This window comes from Bos mutus, chromosome 15 (assembly GCF_027580195.1).
Source record: "Bos mutus isolate GX-2022 chromosome 15, NWIPB_WYAK_1.1, whole genome shotgun sequence".
Taxonomy (NCBI): Eukaryota; Metazoa; Chordata; class Mammalia; order Artiodactyla; family Bovidae; genus Bos; species Bos mutus.
The window spans coordinates 15,465,707-15,485,657 of NC_091631.1; the positions used below are offsets into that span (position 1 = coordinate 15,465,707).

The 19,951-nt window shown below is 45.4% G+C and overlaps 1 protein-coding gene across 1 annotated transcript; it reads left to right on the forward strand.

Annotated features, from left to right (window-relative positions):
- The first annotated feature begins 1,186 nt into the window (after nucleotides 1-1,186).
- COMMD9 (COMM domain containing 9) lies at nucleotides 1,187-14,249 on the forward strand. The gene is made up of 6 exons (XM_070383544.1): nucleotides 1,187-1,285; nucleotides 7,719-7,844; nucleotides 9,267-9,406; nucleotides 10,984-11,018; nucleotides 11,848-11,951; nucleotides 13,459-14,249. The coding sequence occupies exons 1-6, from the start codon at nucleotides 1,235-1,237 to the stop codon at nucleotides 13,597-13,599; spliced, it is 597 nt and encodes a 198-aa protein (XP_070239645.1). The 5' UTR covers nucleotides 1,187-1,234; the 3' UTR covers nucleotides 13,600-14,249.
- The last annotated feature ends 5,702 nt before the right edge of the window (nucleotides 14,250-19,951 follow it).

Genomic DNA, 19,951 nt, shown 5'->3' on the forward strand with positions numbered 1-19,951 from the left:
GCAGAAAAACTAATGACCAATTTCTGGATTCATAGTTAGACATTCTTTCTCTGGCTTAAATTCATCAGAACCTGTTTTGAGCCAGATTTCATGAAGGAACTGGGGACGGAAAAAGAAAGACAACTAGATAGGAAAGATGTATAAGGGAACTGTCAGAGGTTGGGGGATGGAGGGCAGAGGAGGTAGGTAGTTCCTTCAAAACCAAGTTCCAGGACTTTACAATTTGAATCTGTTCCAAGATGGGATCTAATCACTGGGCAAATCAAAGAGTCCAGTACTGTCCACCCAAAATCATCCTTACATTTGTTCCAATTATTTTGTTAAATCAATGAATTAAATCATTTCCATGAACCACACCTCCCATCCCGGCTATAGGTGTCATTGGAACCTAGTTAGGTAATATCTTTCATTGGATTCCCTTTCTACTCCTTCTCCCTAAAACTTCCCCAGCTGCTTATCAGAATGGATCTCCTCCAGGACTAGGAAAAGTCATCAACACCTCATTTGGATAAGGTTAATACTACCAGCTCCTACCTACCCCAGGGACAAAAAGGAAACTGTACACATGAAAGCAATCTTCGAGACAGGTGGGGTGGGGGTTGGGGGGTACATTCCAAGAATTTGTAATTACGTGCACAGCCACATTTTAATTCCGAGCGGCCAGGTACGATAATCACTCCAGAACAGCTACGATTCCAAGGAGCTCCTCAATCAGCCAGCCCATCCACACGAGCCGAGAAAATCAGTTTTCCCGGAACCTGGCGAGTAGATAAAGTTAAGTGGCTCAGTAGTGTCCGACTCTTTGCGACCCCATGGACTGTAGCCTATCAGGCTCCTCTCTCCATGGGATTTTCCGGGCAAGAGTACCGGAGTGGGTTGCCATTTCCTGCTCCAGGTATCTTCTCGACCTAGGAATCGAACCCGGGCCTCCCGCATTGTAGGCAGACGCTTTCAGCGCCTGAGCCACCAGGGAAGCCAATTTTCTCCCTGAAAACTATCCAGCGCCTGCGTCCTGCAAATCCCACGGTCCTCGAGTCCTCCGGCTTGAGCAGTCCCGCCTGCGCCCCCTGCTCGGCGCCTCCCCGCCCTGCTCCACGCCTCCCCACCCCCTCGCTCCGCAACTCAGGCCGCTCCCGCCACCCAGAAGGACTACCACTCCCGGTACGCCCTGCGCGGCTATCGGAGCCACGTGACCGCGCTTCTACGCCTACCTCGGTCACGTGACTCGGGGAAGATGGCCGCGCTGACGGCGGAGAACTTTGCAGCTCTCCAGAGCCTGCTGAAGGTAAATGGGAGGGCTGGGGCCAGCGCAAGACGGGCCTTTGTCTCCAAGACTTTGGACAGAGCAGGAGTTGAGAATAAACCAACCCTGATTCGGAGCCACGACTCTGCCACTGCCTCTCACTGTGACCCCTGGCAGGTTGTCGCGCCTTTCCGAGCTTTTTAATAGTAGAAACAAAATTAGCATCGCTTTGACAGGATAGTGGGGAAAACAAGACAATGGACTTGAAGGTGGTGTACGAAGGTGCCCTACTAAAAGTCTCTGGGGCTGGCTTTTGGGATTGGTGCATTGGGGTAGTAATCGCTAGATCCGCCTTACCAGTTCCCCACGCACTTTAATTTTGAGATCTTGATTAACAGTCAGTTGCGAGAAAACAACAACAAAAAAAAAACACCCTATACAGAGAGATCCTATTTGCCATTACCCAGTTTCCCCCAGTGGTAACATTTTGCAAACCTATGGTATGATACTACAACGAGGATATTGACATTGATAGTCAAGATGCAGAACATTTTCCATCACCACAGGGTTTTTCATGTTCCCCTTATAGAGCTACACCTACTTGCCCTCAGCCTTCACTCCCTCTCTAAACTCTGGCTAATTTGTTCACTAATTTGTTCTTCATTTCTATAATTTTCTCATTTCAAGTATGTTCTATAAAGGAAATAATACAATATACAACCTTTGGGGACTGGCTTTGTTCTCTGAGCCCAGTTTTCTGGAGATTGATCCATGCCATATGTATCAATAATTCTTTCTTTTTTGTTGCTTAGTAGTATTCCATGGTATGACGTCGACAGGGTTTTTTGCTATTACAAATAAAGCTGCTGTAAACACTTGTATACAGTTTTTTTTGTATTGAGCACAAGTCTTTAGTTTTCTGAAACGAATGCCTAGGAGCACAATTCTGGATCTTTTAGTAGTTGCATGTTTTGGGGTTTTTTGTTTTGTTTTTATGAAACTGCCAAAATTTCCAGAATGGCTATACCATTCACATTTGCAACAGCAGTGCATGAATGATCCAGTTTCTCCCCATCCTCACCAGCATTTATTGGCATCGCTATATTTTATTTCAGCTATTCTGATAGGTGTGTTTTTCTATCTCATTGTGGTTTGAATTTTAATTTCTCTAATGGTTAATGATTTTGGACTTCTTTTCATGTGCCTACCATCTGTATCTCTTCAGAGAAATATCTGTTTATGTTTTTTGTTCATACTCTTAATTGCATTGTTTGCTTTTTACTTTTGAGTTTCTTTATATATTCGAGAGTGTGGTCCTTTGTCATATATATGTGTGGTTTGCACATATTCTTTCCTAGTGTATAGCTACAGAGAATTGGTGGCTCACCCAGCAGAAATGTATTGTCTTCCAGTTCTGGAGGCCAGAAGTATGAGATCAAGGTGTCAGTCAAATTGGTTCCTTCTAAGAATCCCAGGGTGGGCTGCCGTCTATGGGGTCGCACAGAGTCGGACACGACTGAAGTGACTAAGCAGCAGCAGCAGCAAGGGCTTTAAGGGATAGTTTGTTCCATGCTTCTTTCCTACCGTCTGTTGGTTTCTGATAATATTTAATTTTGTAGTCTCTGCATTCACCTTCACATGGAGTTCTCCCTGTTGGCATCTCTGTTTCTAAATTTCCCTTTTAAAGACAGCATCAGTCATACTGGCTTAGAGTTCACCCTGTGTTCCTTGGGGCTTCCCTAGTGGCTCAGATGGTAAAGAATCTGCCTGCAAAATGGGAGACCTGGGTTCGATCCCTGGGTTGGGAAGATCCCCTGGAGGAGGACATGGACCCACTCCAGTATTCTTGCCTGGAGAATCCCCATGGACAGAAGAGCCTAGCAGCCTACTGTCCATAGGATTGCACAGAGTAGGACATGACTGAAGCAACTTAGCAACTCAGCACGTGTATGACCTTATCTTCACTAGTTATATTTGCAGTATGCATGCATGCATGCAATCCTATTTCTAAATTAGATTGCATTCTGAGATCCTGGGAGTTATGACTTCAATAAGTGAATTTTAGGGGGACACAGTTCAGCTTGCAACAGAAGCTTTTGCAGAGCAAACGTTTTAATTTTGATGAAATACAGTTTTTTAAAAAAATTTCCTTATATGAACTGTGGGGTTTTTTAAAGAATTGTACTCTTGGTATAAATTCTCACAACTCTTTGTGAAGCCATAGCTCTTAAAAATTTCCCCTATTTTTTGCTTATAGTTTTATATATTCCATTTATATATCTTTTAACATTCAAGTCCATGACCAGTTTTGCCTTAATTTTGTATAAGGTGTGTGAGACACTTTGAGGTCCCCCCCTGCTTTGGCCTATGAATATCCAGTCCTTGAAGTACCATTTGTTGAAAAGTCTATTTCCTTTGTTGGAATTGCTTTTGCAATTTTGTCAAGAATCAGTCAGGCATATTTGCATAGGTCTACTTCAGAGGTCTTTGGTTTGTTCCATTGATCTATTTGTTTATCCCTCTGAAAATACCATATATTCATGATTACCATAACTATATAATAAGTCTTAAAATCAGGCAGATGGATTCCTCCTACTTCATTCTTTATCAAAATTACTTTAGCTATTCTAATTGTTTTGCCTTTCTATATCAATTTTAGAATGATCTTGGATATATCTTTAAAAAAAAACTTGCTGAGATTTTCATAGGAATTGGGTTAAATCTGTTTATGATGTAGGAGCAAATTGACATCATTTTAATGTGTTGGATCTTCCAATCCATGATCATGGTGTGTCTCCCCATTGATTGAGATCTTTGATTTTTCTTATCTGTGCTGTGTAATTTTCAGCATACAAGTCCTGTACATGCTTTGTTAGATTGATTGCTAAGTATTTCTTCTTCTTTTTTTTTTTTTGAGCAGTTGCAAATGATATTGTACTTTTAATTCCAGTGTCCACATGTTCATTGCTAGTGTGTAGAAATATACCTGATTTTTCTATGTGTCTCTTGAATTTGCAAACTGCTGACCTCATTTATTCTAATAATTTTTTGTACATTTCTTTGGGCTTTCTCATAGACTGTCATGCTGTCTGCAAATAGGGACAGTTTTATTTCTTCCATTCTAATCTGCAAACCCTTTCTTTCTTCCCCTTGCCTTGTTTTAGTGGCTAGAATTTTCAGCACTATGTGGAGTAACAGTAGTGAGAGCAGACAGCTTTGTCCTGTTCCCGGCTTTAGTCTTTGATGGTTAAATATGCTGTCTCTAGGTTTTTTGGTAGATGCTCTAAATCAAGTTATGGAAGTTCCCCTTTATTCCTAATTTTATGAGAGTTTCCATCAAGAATGGATGTTGAATTTTATCTACTGCTATTTCTACATTGATTGATATCCTGTGATTTTCTTCTTGAGCCTGTTAATATGATGGACTACATAGATTTTCAAATACTGAACTGACCTAGCTAGCATCCCTGGAGTAAATTCGACCTGGTTATAGTGAATAATGCTTTTTATATATTGCTAAATTCTATTTGCTAGTATTTTGTTAAGGATCTTTGCATCTCTTTTAATGAGGGATATTGGTCTATTGTTTGTTTGGTTGGTTTTATATATATTCTCTGTCTGATTTTGGTATCAGAGTAATGCTACCTTTGTCAAATAAATTGGGAAATGTTTCCTCCTATTGTGTTTTCTAGAAGAAGATTATGTAGAATTAGTTAATTCTTTCTTCAAATGTTTGTTAGAATTCTCCAGTGAAACCATCTGAGTCTGGCAATTTCTTTTCTAGAGGTTTTAAAATGACCAATACAGTTGCCTTAATAGTTACAGGACTGTTCAAGTTTTCAATTTTATATTGAGAGAGTTGTGGTAGTTTGTGTTTTTTTGAGAAATTGATCCATTTCATTTAAACTGTCAAATGTACGTGTGTATAGTTGTTTGTATTTAGTTATTCTCTTATTTTCTTTTTGAAATCTGCGGGGTCTGTAGTGATATGCCCTACTGCCTTCCTGATAATGGTAATTAGTGTTCCCTTTCTTTTTAACTTTGTCAGTCTTGCTAAAAGTTTGTTAATTTTTTAAAATTTATTTAATTTAGTTAATTAATTTTTTGAAGTTTGATATTTTCAAAGAACCAGGTTTTTGTTCCATCAATTCCTCTTTTTTCCTGTTTTTTTTTTTTTTTTTTGGTGTCTGCTCTTTGTTATTTCCTTTCTTCTTCCTTTAGGTTTATTATGCTCATGTTTTCTAGGTCCTTGAGATGAGAGCTTGGGTTATTTTTTTGAGATTTTTCCTCTTTTCTAATGTATGCATTCTGTGCTGTAAATTTCTCTCTCAGCACCATCTTGGCTGTATCCCCAAAATTGGGGTATTGTATTTCATTTTCATTTATTCACTTGAATAAATGAAATAAGTTATTTCATATATTTTTAAGCTTTCCCTTGAGACTGTCCCTTTAGTCTGTGGATTATTGTTTCCAAATGTTTGGACACATTTCTTTGATCTTTCTTATTGATTGCTAGTTTGACTCTTGTGTTCGTTGACAGCACTCTCTGTATGATTTCAGTTCTTTTAAATTCATTAGGGTTTGTTTTTTGGCTCAGAATATCATCTCTCTTGGTAGGTGTTCAGTGAGCTTTTGAAAAGAGTGTGTATTCTGTTGTTACTGGGTGGTGTTCCATAAATGTCAATTAGGTTGATTGATGGTGTTGCAGAGTTCTTCTGTATCCTTGTTGAATCTGGTCCAGTTGTTGTATCAATTGTTGAAAGAGGGGTGTTAAGGAGTCCAGCTGTATTTATGGATTTGTCGATTTCTCCTTTCACTTCTGTTTTTGCTTCCCATATGTAGTAGCTCTCTTGCTGAGTGCTTACACTCAGGATGTCTTCTTGGTGAACAGAACTTTTTATCGTTATTTAATGTCCCTCTCTGTCTCTGGTAATTTTCTCTGCTGTGAAGTCTGCTTTATCTGATGGTCATGTAGCCACCTTGCTTTCCTGATTGTTTGCATGATCTCCTTTTCCATTCTTTTACTTTTAATCTGCTGCTGCCATTATATTTGAAGGGAGTTCCTTGTAGACAGTATTTAACTGATCACATTTCTTAATCTAGCGGTCCCCAACCTTTTTGAGACCAGGGACCATTTTTGTGGAAGACAGTTTTTCCACAGACTGGGTTGGGGGCTATGGTTTTGGTGTGTAAATACATTACATTTATTGTGTACTTTATTTCTGTTATTATTATATCACCTCCACCTCAGATCATCAGGTATTAGATCCTGGAGGTTGGGGACCCCTGTTTTAACCCACTTAGCCTTTATTTTTTCTTTAATTTTTCTGCCTTTCTGTGGGTTGTTTGACCAGTTGACTATTTGGGGGAATTCCATTTTGATTTATCTATAGTGCTTTAAAATGTAATTCTGTTTATAACCCTTATAGTGCTTATTCAACTTATTACATTTATTTACATAATATCACAATCTCAGAGGCAATATCAGTATCATCATTTTACCAGGTAGAGTGAAGTAGTCCCTTATGTATGATATAGTTATCTTAAATACTTCCTCTACATACAGTTAGGGCCACATCGGACAGTGGCTTTTCTTTTTTGCTCATACGTCCCAGACTGAGCTGAAGAAGAGGGCCACCCAGGAGCCCAGTGGGTGAAAACAAAGAAACTCCAGCAAATACTTGCTTTCTCTTATCGAAGACCAAGAGAAGGGATAGCTTGGGAAGAGAGAAAACTGTTAGATAGCAACTGTTTACTCCACCAAAGCACCACAGGAAAAACTGTGGCCCCGCTGCCCACTGTGTCAGCAAAGGCTGGGGGGCACAGACTCCCGCCGTGTGAGGCTGCGACACCGTGTTTCAGCAGCCCCGGCAGCTGGCGTCAGAGAAAGCCAAGTAGGGAGCTGGACTCCCATCCCCACCGGCGGCTTCCACCACCCCTGGCATGAGTGGAGACTACACGGAGCCAGAACTTCCACCTCTGTGCTGTGGCAGCAAGGAGCCCCCACGTTAGAGTGTCAGCAGGAACCAATAGGGGAGCTGGGCTTTCATCTCCATTCAGTAGTCATGAAGCCGCATCCTCCCCCCCAACACACACACACACACACACACTCCCCGTGCTACCTGAGCAGTGAAAGAGAAAGCCAGCTAAAACAGAAGATTTAAACAAGGTCTGCGGTCTCAGGACATAATATGACCGTGTCATTCCTTGGTCATGAGGTCCCTAGAAGGTCTGCCTTCTCTCCGTTTTCAGCATTATCTTACATTTCTGTAAAGTGCCTGGGGAGTTTAGCCGTGTTTAGCAGGAAAAATAAGAAAAAGTACATCTGCATCATCTTCCCAGAAATGGAAGTGTCCTATGCCCCTCTTAGGTGTTACGCCTTAACCGAGACTGTATTATGTTCTTAAGAAATGTATTTTCAGAGTCTGAGTTTGTTTCTTGTTTTGTCTTTTTCCACCTGTGAATTAATTTATAGGCCTCCTCGAAAGATGTTGTCAGACAGCTGTGCCAAGAGAGCTTTTCCAGTTCAGCCCTTGGCTCCAAGAATCTCTTGGATGTTACGTGTTCCAGCTTGTCCGTGACCCAGGAGGAGGCAGAACAAGTAAGTGTGGTCAGAAATAACCTCTGGCCACTGGCTTCTCAGCTCATCAGTCTCTTCATTGACGTCCCAGCCACCGCCACGTCCAAGGGAATTTTTCCCCTGAATTGTCTGTTGACATTACAGATGGGTTTTTTTTAATGTTAGGGAAGTTAGTGGGAACCTGCTGTGTATCACAGGGAGCTCAGCTCTGTGCTCTAGAGGCACCCCTGTAGGATGAGGGGGTGAGAGGGAGACCCAAGAGGGAGGGGATATATGTACACTTAGAGCTGATACACTTTGGTGTGGTTTAGTTGCTAAGTTGTGTCCATCTCCTGTGACCCTGTGGACTGTAGCCTGCCAGGCTCCTCTGTCCATGGGGATTCTCTAGGCAAGAATACTGGAGTGGGCTGCCATTTCCTTCTCCTGATACCCTCTGTTGTGCAACAGAATCTAACACAGTATTGTAAAGCACCTATGCCCTCCGCCCCCCAAAAAAGCTGTTGTCATTGAACCTTCACATCGTTACGATAAATGAGGCATGTATGGGAAGACGATAGCCACAATCAGAGCTCTTGACCATTTCATTTTCAGATTTGTTACCTAGACGGTGTGCACGAAAGCCACACTTGTGCTTTTCTGAGCTGAGCCACCTCCCATGGCATCTGAGAAAGCCCTAAGGCAGAGAAAATTACCTCCGGGGCATCTTGTTAGGTTCACCTAAGCAGTGTGATACTCACAAGATGAGGACAAGCCACACTTGGCTACACATGCACTTGGAACGACCCGGGGTAGAACCTGGACGATGTCTTAGCAGGGCAGCATCAGCCACTCCTTCCACAGGGGGCTCTTTGCTCTCCTCACCCTCCCTGGTGACAGCTAGGGGGTAAGGAGGTGACATTCCAGCTACTCTGGATGAAAACCCAAAACTCCCCCACAGCCAGTACCACTGCAGTAAGCACAGCTTCGGGTGCTGGCAGGGACGGTGTGGCCACACTCAGGGAAGCCCAAAATGTGGGCTCTGGTGTCTCCACAGGCCTCCCGTCCAGCGGCAGGGACCAGTGCAGTGTTGCCTAGTAACACAGCTGACTTGCTGCTGCGCTGACATTACCAGGGGAACAGGCTAGAAAGTTAGCTTAAGGTCAGAGTGCGTGCACCAGGAAAAAAACGGGCTTTATTAGCCCTTTGCCCGCCAGCACAGAGACTTTCTGGCAGGTTGATAGCATGCTTGGTCGGGCAGCTGCATGTCCTCTAAGCAACAGGTGGACTTGGAGGCGGGCCGAGGCACGTGGGCATCAGCGGCTGGGCCCCCAGGGCCTCTGGACTTCTGAGGCCCAGCGTGAGTGACAGTGGCAGCGTGCGGCAGGCCCTCTTCCCAGCAGGGGACGGCGCCCTGTGCCCTGTGCCAGTGCCCCTCACCGCCCAGGCTCCCCGTCTTCCCCGCAGCTGCTCCAAGCCCTGCACCGCCTCACCAGGCTGGCCGTGTTCCGTGACCTCTCCTCTGCCGAGGCGATTCTGGCACTCTTTCCTGAAAATTTCCACCAAAACCTCAAAAATCTGCTGACAAAAATCATCCTGGAACACGTGTAAGTGCTCATTTCTTGAGAGTTTCTTATAATGCTGGTATGTTTCAATTTCTCTTCTAGATAAAATATGCTCATTCTTGAAAGGCAGGCACAGGTCAGCAAAAAAGAAGAAAACCATTAAATCCACCCCCCAGAGGGTTAGCAGTGTTCACTCCGTAACAGAAAACCTTTTTTGAGGGATGTACTTTTTCCATTTACACAGAGAGAGAGGGATTTTGGTTTTGCTTTTGTATTTAACACAGTGATGTCGTGCCGTTTTATAACTTGCTTGTTTTCAGTTCACAGTATTAATGTGAATGATATTCCAGGGTGATAAGTATTTACCTTCAGTATTATTTTTAATGGCTAACTGTATTTCATTATATGAAGAAATTATGTATAATTTAGTTAATAGATACCTTAGTGTTAGACATTTAGGCTGTTGGCAGTTTTCACTTCAGTGAACACTTTCTTGGGGAACCTTTGCCCACATTGTGCTTAACTATTTCCTTGCTGGTAAATGGTGATATTGACATTTGGCTTTTTATTATCCAGTCAGCCATTGGGAAGACTGCCCCAACTATTTCTCCATCAGTAAGACGTGGGAGTGCTACTCTCCCCACCATCACCTGCACTGGGGGAATGTTTTTTTTCACTTCCGAGTTTTACAAATGGCACATGGTACCTCATTTCAATTCATGTATCTGTGCTCCTGGGTTTCCCAGGTGGTGCTGGTGGTACAGAGCACACCTGCCAGTTCAGGAAACACAAGAGACCCGAGTTCGATCCCTGGGTCAGGAAGATCCCCTCGAGGAGGGCATGGCAGCCCACTCCAGCATTCTCGCCTGGAGAGTCCAGTGGACAGAGGAGCCTGGCGAGTTACAGTCCACAGGGTTGCAAAGAGTTGGGCATGACTGAAGTGCCATAGCATGCTCGCATGAATCTTTGGTACTAGTGATGTCAAATATCTTTTTCATGTTATTGGTCATTTTTATTTCTTTTGTGAATTATCTGTACATTTTCTACCTGGGAAAATCCTTTTCAGTACATATAATTTAAGCAGAACTGATTAACTGCTGGTTAGCAGCAGGCTTGAACAGATCTCTGTGATAATCACAACGGATAATGCTTACTTACCAAGGGTTTTGCTGCTTATGTAGAAACCTTCTCATGGGTAGCCACGTTTCACTCGGACTCTGCACCTCGCCGTGGCGGGGTTTGCTGTAGCGTTAGGTCTGTTTGGGTGTGTTTTATGTAAGGTGCCAGCACTGTGTAGGAGATGCCTAGTGACAAAGGATGAGTTGACCTTTTCTGTTTTGTCTCTGAGAACAGCAGTACAATGTGATTACAGGGCATTTAGCCTTCTCTTGTTTTTCCTAAGCTGAAGACTGAACAGCTGTGGCCTCTACATCACTCGATTCTGTAAAACAAACAGCTGCTGCTTGGAGGGGGGCATTTCTGTGGTCCTCTCCTGTCAGGAGGGGATTGTAGGTTTGAAGATCCCCGAAGGAGCGGAGGCCCAGGCCACGGGCCTCATTATCGGAAGACCCAGTTGGCATCCCTTTTCCATTCTGTTTTTCTCATCTTTCCCTAAACAGATCTGCTTGGAGAGCTGAAGCCCAAGCGAATCAGAGTGAGTACCAAGGAACCTGCCTCTTTCCCCACCCCCCTTCCTCCCCAGCCCTAACCCTAAATCTGCTGGAGTTTTTAACTAAAACCAAAGTGAATCAACCCACTTAGTGGTTGTTCTGCATTTCTTTTTAATCCTACTTTTTAATATTGTTTCTGATTATAAGGCATGTTGTTAAAAAAAAAAAAAACTTTCTGTCCAAAGCAGAAAGTACTTAAAATGACTATGTTTCCATTAGAAAACAAATTAACGATAATTGAAATTATTGTGAAAGAGTGAATAAAACTGGGTGCTTGATAAATGGTCACTAAACTCGGTCACAGTGCTGCAGAACTTGGCCTGCATTAGCTCATTTAGTCCTCCCAGCAACCTTGTAAACGGGGTGGGAATCATCCCCATTTTACAGATGAGCAAACAGAGGCTCAGAGGTTAAACAGGAATATTGAAGCCAAGCCTGTGTGTCTCTCAAACAAAAGCTCTTTCTGCTGTTGGCAAAGCTACACATTTCCTAAGACTCAGGCCACGGCCTCATCTTCTCTACCTGTGTCATTCATTCCTCATTTTCCCTTGATGTCTGGAGGGCTAGGTGTTCAGGCAGAAGCCTGGAGGTGCTGTCCACCAGGAGTCCACACTATAATAAGTGCGGGGGCCACGAGCAGTGGTAAGGAAGGCCCAGGGCTTGCTGTGGGGTCTTGGGCCCCATCTCTCTGTCTCCCTCAGAGGCTTGCGGTGTGGCCTAAGGGCCTTACAAGTGTGCAGCCCTTAGAGCTGCCCATCATAAAGGCTTGGTTACTCGGTGGTGCGAGGGCTGAGCGGAGCTGTATCCCCGCAGTCTCTCTGCCGCGCCTGGTGGACCTGGACTGGAGGGTGGACATCAAAACCTCCTCAGACAGCATCAGCCGCATGGCCGTCCCCACCTGTTTGCTCCAGATGAAGGTATGTCCACCGTCATGCTCACTGGAAGGCAGGGGGCGGGGCACGAAGGATCTGTGTCCCACAGACCAGCGGAGATGCCAGTCTCCAACATCATAGGGTCTCTGTGTGTGTATTTAGTCGCTCAGTCATGTCCGACTCTTTAAAACCCTTTGGACAGTAGCCCGCCAGGCTCATTTGTCCATGGAATTTTACCAGGCAATAATACTGAAGTGGGTAGCCATTCCCTTCTCCAGGGGATCTTCCTGACCCACGGATCAAACTTGCATCTCCTGTGTCTCCTGCATTGCAGGCAGATTCTTTACCTGCTGAGCCATCAGGGAAGCCCCTAGCCCCATAAATTAAGAAGCTGTAGCACCCCTAAAGTGCAGAGTGTTTATTTAGAAAGTATACATGAATTAGCATAGTACAGTCATAATAAAACCTATACCAAAAGTAGAAATATTTTAAAATAAGACAGACAAGAGATACTAATTTTAAAAATAATTTGTTGAACCTAAAGGTTACCTTCGACACTTAAACGGGAAGGTTTGGCTTTAACGATAGGAGCACGCACTCAAATTTCAAATTGTCTTCTTGATAAGTCTGGTATACTTGACTGAGTTCTTGTCCAAACTAAGGGGGCTGTCGCTGTCTGTACCATGCTGAGCAGGGGCTCCTGTTAGCAGTTGGAGAAGTGTCAGTTCTTCATTTGATTGTTCACATGCAGTTGCCTCAGTGGTGGTATCTTCACAGTTATTTTCAGGAATCTTGTTAAGTCACATACCTATTTTTAGGGTTTGTTTAGTTAAAACCTGGGCTTCCCTGGTGGCTCAGATGATAAAGAATCTGCCTGCAATGCAGAAGATCTAGGTTTGATCGCTGGGTCAGGAAGATCCCCTGGAGAAGGAACTGGCAACCCACTCCAGTATTCTTGCCTGGAAAATCCCATGGACAGAGGAGCCTGGTGGGCTACAGTCCATGGGGTCGCAAAGAGTTGAACACGACTGAGTGACTAACAGTTTCAGGTTTGTTTTTTTTTCAGGTTTTAGTTAAAACTAGATAAGGTAATGCTGTATTTAGTTAACCACCAGACAGCCAGAAACTCAACACTGGTGAGAAAATGAAAACAGAGGGTGCCTCTGACAACTTAAGTTTTAACTATTAGTGTAAGACCTACTTAAAAAAAGATGCAGACACATGTAACTAGAGGCTGTAATGTTTTTCCTGCATCCTGGCGGATTCTTACATGCCCGTGGAGCCCCGGCCTAAAGTGCCAGCATGCACCCAGGCGGTAATTTTCATTCAAGCGCTGAGTTGGGGGTGGGAGGGTGAGGGAGCCTGGGCTTCTCCGATTCCTGTTTGGAGCCCCTAAGACGGCTCCCGCCCTGCCCCCATTTGCTGGGTAACTCCAGGACTAGCACTCGTGACTCTGAGCAAAGAGCCTCTCCTCAGAGCTTCACCAGAACCAGGTAAGGCCTGCGGGTTAAAGAGAGGCAGCCTTGACTCTGGGGAAATGTTCTCTTCTCAGATCCAGGAAGATCCCAGTCTGTGTGGGGACAGGCCCTCCGTGTCGGCCCTCACTGTGGAGCTGAGTAAGGAGACGCTGGACACGATGTTAGACGGGCTGGGCCGCATCCGGGACCAGCTGTCCGCCGTGGCCAGCAAGTGAGGCGGCCCGCGGGCCCCAGTGCCCTGCCCACTGCCCCCCAGCACGTGGAGGCCCCCGCAGCGCCCACCGCAGGGGTGGGGGACCGGCACGGAAGGGGGCTGGCATCCAGAAGGCGCAGCAGCTGGGTCGGGAGGAAGCAGCCGGGCCCCCACGCTCTTCTCCTCACTCGTCTTCCTTTTGCTCTCTCTGAAGCCGGTGGGCAGAAGCCACTGTCCCCACAAGGCTCCTGTGGGGGGGACTTTGTGACAGCTGTGGCAGGAGAGGGAGGGAGCGTTGGCTGGGTCAGCTGCCTCTGCCTGACTGAGTGGGGATTCAGGCCCAGGTTGTGGTGCTCATCTTAGTACGTCCCTGTCCAGCACTCACTCTGCTGGCTGAGCTCGCTTCTGCTCTGGAACACATGCAGGGAGTCAGGCAGGCGACGTCCACAGTTCTGCTCTGTCAGAGGAGCCAGACCGACCCCACAGGGCAGGGTGCCCGCAGTGTGCCCGTCTCCCTGAGCCCAGAGCCTCCCCAAGCCCTTCATCCCTGCTGGACCGTGGAAAGTGGGAATTCATTCCCTTCGTGGAGCCAGTGCCCCTTCCTTGATGTAATGGGACCACTCGGGGTGAAGAAGTGGGAGTGACTGTAAATAAATACAGTTGTAAAACCTTTGTGATTCCAGTCGCTTTTGTAGCTTGTCCTTGGCTTGAGTTGTTACCTTGGACCAGTGCTGCCTGTCATTCGTAAAGATGCTGTCTCTGCACGTTGTCCTTCCTGGCTTATCTCATGACCATAGCGTGACCCGAAACCGGTCCTGTGAACTGGCCCACCTTCCGTATAGTCTGTCGCATAGAGGAAAAGCAGAGTTGACCTCAGCAGGTGCTTCTCACGAGAGCTGTGATGAACGCCCTCCTCAGGACTTCCCCGGTGGTCCACTAGCTAAGGCTCCATGCTTCCGATGCAGGGGGCCTGGGTTTGATGCCTGGTCAGGGAACTAGATCCCACATGCTGCAACTAGTACCCATTCCAGCCAAATAAATAGAAAAAAAAAGTACTCCTCAAGGAGTTTAACTGGGTGGAATTGTCACTGTCACATGCCTGACACGTCCCAGGGGCTCAGTGTAAGAGGTGCCCCTTATCCATATCACTCAGTATCAACAGCCTGCAGCCTTCTCTGAGTGCTTTGCTCTGGCGACTTCTCGGGTGATGTGTGTGGATGGTGTGCTTGGGAAGATGGATGGAGGAGGTGGGGCCTCAGGTTAAGAGGATCCACTTGAGCTCAATTCCTGCCCACCCTGAGTTTTTTTTTTTTTTTTTTTTTGTAATTGTAATAATAATTGCATCTGCTCTGTAGAATTTTTGGGAAGATTTAAGCGGTACAACGAACCTAAAAAGCACTTGGCGCTATTAGGACAAATGAGGGCTGGATACTGTTAGCTTTGGTTATTAATGGGATGGAGAGTAGAGAGCGCTCTATGCTCATTGTTTCATCTACTGTAATGGGGTTCGTATGACTATGAGCGACTCCTCTCTTTATCAACAACAAACTCCGCTCATCCAGGTAAAGTCACCTGCTAGTAAGTTGCCTCATCAGATCTTGGGCCCAGGTCTCTCTACCCCATAGGACTCTGCAAGGGGCTTAGAGTTCTGTGACTTTAGCTCCATTTGGAAAATACTAGAACTGAAGTAGAGATAAGAAATCTTCTGCCCCCGCTAGTGAAATATTAGGGAAGTCAAGAAAAAAAAATCCCCAGACTCCTTTCTGCCGTTTCCCGGAAGCTGAGCTACCTTCTGTTAAAATGGCAGTTCTTAACCCATTTGGGGCTATAGCCATTGAGAACCTAATGAAAACCCTGAATCCTTTCTGTAGGAAATGAACACTAAGTTTTTTATATTCAAGGACACGTGTTCCTGGACCCTGGTGGCCAGCCCAGTATGTCCAGGTTGAGCACCCCTGGTCTCAGCCTCAGGTAGAGTTCAGACTCGTCGTGACGTCATCCCTCTCTTTTTTCCTTCCACTCCCTGTGACCCATAGACAGAGATCCCCAAATAACCTGTTTGCTGGGTTTGCCATGGGGTTCCATTATAAATTTTTAATTAATTTATTTATTTTAATTGGAGGCTAATTACTTTACAATATTGTAGTGGTTTTTGCCATACATTGACATGAATCAGCAAAAAATTGACTTGAAGCAGGAAGCCCGGCAGAGGTGTCTGGACAGCTGGACATTCCTTTAGCCAGTTCCACCTGAACAAAACTGGGTGCGTGACAGTGAGAGCATTCAAGAGATAACATTGAGGAACTTCCCTGGAGAACCAGCAGTTAAGTCTCTGCGCTTCCAATGCAGGGGATGTGGGTTCCGTCCCTGATCAAGGATCTAAGATCCCACATGCCACGTGGTGCAGGCAAAAAATGATAAGTGTTTGCTACCCTTCGCTGCTCATGCTCATTTAAGGGGGTGGTTTTCCCATTTTAGCATGGACTGTTTGTAACTACCATATCAATGGTAGGCCTGACCCTATCTCAGAATAAACCTCCCAGCTCTCCATCAACGGAAGTTCCTTCATTGCTTGTCTGGTTTCCCAGTAGTACTAATGAGCAGTTACCTGCAGACTGTCCTTTCCTTAGGTTGCAGCAAGGTTTGGGTGTCCAGGCTCCATTCCTGAAAGGGCCATGGTAGATCTCAGTGATGGCCACCCCTGGCTCTGGCTGCACAGTACTGTCCACCCAGCCAGTCACAGGGGTGAGCAGATGGCTCAATCCTGTGTCCCAGGGAGATTGTACATGACTCAGGTTGGGCCAATCTGATCTTTCCCTATGACACTTTTTTTGCTGAAATTGGCAACAAAAACCACCTCCTGCCTCTCAGCTCTGATAGTAAAGCCATGCTTGGGTCCCTGCTCCCCCACACAGAGAAAGCCCATCTACAGTAGGAGAGGCTCGCCTGGAGCAAAGCAGAACCCCAAAGTTGGGAGGAAGATGAGAAAATCCAATGAAGCCAGTCCCAGTCTTCCTCCTACTGTATCCATCAGGATGGGTCGGGTTTGTGTTAAAATGGACTGGGATGTGTTTTTATCCAGGATGGCAAGACACACAGACACACAAATGATTGTCACAAAGGAAGACGTTTCTACTCACATAGCCTTAGAAACTGGAGGCGTGGAATGTCTTGCAGGGCTAACGGGAAGAATCAGTTGGCCTGGAGGCAGAATAGCATGGTCCAGAGCCTTTATTGGGGTTCCCAGGTGGCTCCGTGGTAAAGAACCTGCCTGCCAATGCAGGAGCCCCAAGAGATGTAGGTTCAATCCCTGGGTCAGGAAGATCCCCTAGAGGAGAGCATGGCGACCCACTCCAGTATTCTTGTCTGGAGAATCCTATGGACAGAGGAGCCTGGTGGACTACAGTCCATAGGGTCCCAAAGAATCGGATGTGACTAACACTCTGTGAGGGCAATAGGGTGGGGGACGGGAGTGGTGATAAGAGCAGGCATGCAGAGCCTTTATTGGGGTTTCACAGGAAGAAATGGAGGTGTCAGCATAGGATTGGCTAGGTTGGATAATTTGGGTAGGCTCTGGGCTACAGGTGTGGCCCTTGCTGTTTAGTACCTGGTCTGGGGGTGACTCAGGGCAGGGAGAATACTGGCTTGGGTGTGAGAATTTGAGAGAACACGTAGTTGGGATTGTGGGTGGGGACTGGTTGGCCTGTGTATCAAAGGTGTGTTCTCAGGGAGCTGTTTGCTCTCTCTAGGGATTAGCCAGCCCTTGAAGGTCAGTCTCTCTAGGGTCAAATGTCTGAGCATCACAAATACAGAAAGTAATGCAAAGTTATGCTGTAGTAACAAACAATCCCAAGGTCGCAGTGACTTACACAACAGAAGTTTATTTTTTGCTACACAGTCAATGCAGGTTGGGGACTCTGTTCAACTTTAGTCACTATCTCAACACGTCCCTCCCCAGTCACCGAGGCAGGACAGGGAGCTGTGACAGACTGCATGCCTGCTGTTAAAGTTCTGTCCAGATGGCAAGGGTAGTCACATGGTCACACCAGACTTTGAAGATGGCAGAAGGAGGAGGAGCCAAGATGGCGGAGGAGTAGGACAGGGAGAACACTTTCTCCCCACAAATTCATCAAAAGAGCATTTAAACGGAGTAAATTCCACAAAACAACTTTGAATGCCGGCAGAGGACATCAGGCACCCAGAAAAGCAATCCAACTCTTGAAAGGAGGTAGGAAAAAATATAAAAGACAAAAAAAAAGAGACAAAGAGGGAGGGGAGCTCCGTCCCGGAAGGGAGTCTTAAAAAGAGAGAAGTTTCCAAACACCAGGAAACCTTCTCACTGCGAATCTGTGCGAGCTTTGGAAGCACAGAGGGCAACGTAACAGGAAGAAAAAATAAATAAACAATTAAAACTCAAGGTGAGAGTCCTCACGTAACTCCCCAGTGGAGAAGCAGCACAGACGCCTGCAGGCGCCATTAACAAGCCGGGCTGGGCAGGGAGGCGCAGCGCCGGGCTGCATCGCTTAGAGTAAGAATCTGGCCTGAATACCTGAGCACTATCTGAGCGAAATAATTTGGGGGGGATATCTACTACGAAAAAGCCAGCCCCAACCTAAGACCGCCAGCCCGTGCGGAACAAAGAATTGAACAGAGATAGCCGGCTGCAGACCTTCCCCCTCCGTGATAGGCAGCCAGAGCCGGAAGGGGGCAATCGCAGCCCCAGAGAGACATTATCTATAAAACTGTAAGCAGGCTTTGCTAACTAAAATTTGGGGTCTGGAGAACAGATAACGAGTGGCGGGAGGCGATAAGTCGGCATTGGCGCCGCCAAACACCTCATCACTTGAGCTGCTCGGACCTGGGAAGAGCACAATACTCAGGCCCAACTGGCCTCTGAGGACTATCCAGTGCCTGAACCTGGGCTTGGACCTGGGATGCAACCCAGGGGCCAGCCTTGAACAACCTAGAGCCCGAGCAGTGTGGGCAGGGGAGGCTCGGTGAGCGGGACAGACCCAGTGTGGCTGAGGCACTGGTCACGCCAGTGTTATTTGCTTGCAGCATCCTCCCTCCCCCTCCCCACAGCCGACTGAACAAAGAGAAGAAATACAGTTCCACCCATCAGAACACTGACACAAGCTTCCCTAACCAGGAAACCTTGACAAGCCACCTGTACAAACCCACACACAGTGAGGAATAGCCACAATAAAGAGAACTCCACAAACTGCCAGAATACAGAAAGGACACCCCATACTCAGCAATTTAAACAAGATGAAGAGACAGAGGAATAGCCAGCAGATAAAGGAACAGGATAAATGCCCACCAAACCAAAAACAAAAGAGGAAGAGATAGGAATCTACCTGATAAAGAATTCGAATAATGATAGTGAAATTGATCCAAAATCTAGAAATTAAAATGGAATCACAGATAAATAGCTTGGAGACAAGGATTGAAGATGCAAGAAAGGTTTAACAAGGACCTAGAAGAAATAAAAAAGAGTCAATATACAATGAATAATGCAATAAATGAAATTAAAAACACTCTGGAGGCAACAAATAGTAGAATAACAGAGGCAGAAGATAGGATTAGTGAATTAGAAGATAGAATGGTAGAAATAAATGAATCAGAGAGAATAAAAGAAAAACGAATTAAAAGAAATGAGGACAATCTCAGAGACCTCCAGGACAATATTAAACGCTACAACATTCAATCATAGGGTTCCAGAAGAAGAAGACAAAAAGAAAGACCATGAGAAAATACTTGAGGAGATAATAGTGGAAAACTTCCCTAAACTGGGAAGGAAATAATCACCCAAGTCCAAGAAACCCAGAGAATCCCAAACAGGATAAACCCAACAAGAAACACCCCAAGACACATATTACTCAAATTAACAAAGATCAAACACAAAGAACAAATATTAAAAGCAGCAAGGGAAAAACAACAAATACACACAAGGGAATTCCATAAGGATAACAGCTGATCTTTCAATAGAAACTCTTCAAGCCAGGTTCACAGCACTGTTTATAATAGCCAGGACATGGAAGCAACCTAGATGTCCATCAGCAGATGAATGGATAAGAAAGCTGTGTACATATACACAAGATTACTCAGCCATTAAAAAGAATACATTTGAATCAGTTCTAATGAGGTGGATGAAACTGGAGACTATTATACAGAGTGAAGTAAGCCAGAAGGAAAACATAAATACAGATGTATATGGAATTTAGAAAGATGGTAACGATAACCCTGTGAGACAGCAAAAGAGACACTGATGTATAGAACAGTCTTATGGACTCTGTGGGAGAGGGTGGGAAGATTTGGGAGAATGTCATTGAAACATGTGAAATGTCATGTATGAAACGAGATGCCAGTCCAGG

Bases quoted from the DNA above. Each gene is read 5' to 3' on its own strand.
- COMMD9 (XM_070383544.1), top strand. From the start codon at position 1,235: ATGGCCGCGCTGACGGCGGAGAACTTTGCAGCTCTCCAGAGCCTGCTG. The intron at 11,019-11,847 runs GTGAGTACCAAG...GTATCCCCGCAG, and splicing joins TGAAGCCCAAGCGAATCAGA to TCTCTCTGCCGCGCCTGGTG. The intron at 11,952-13,458 runs GTATGTCCACCG...TTCTCTTCTCAG, and splicing joins CCTGTTTGCTCCAGATGAAG to ATCCAGGAAGATCCCAGTCT.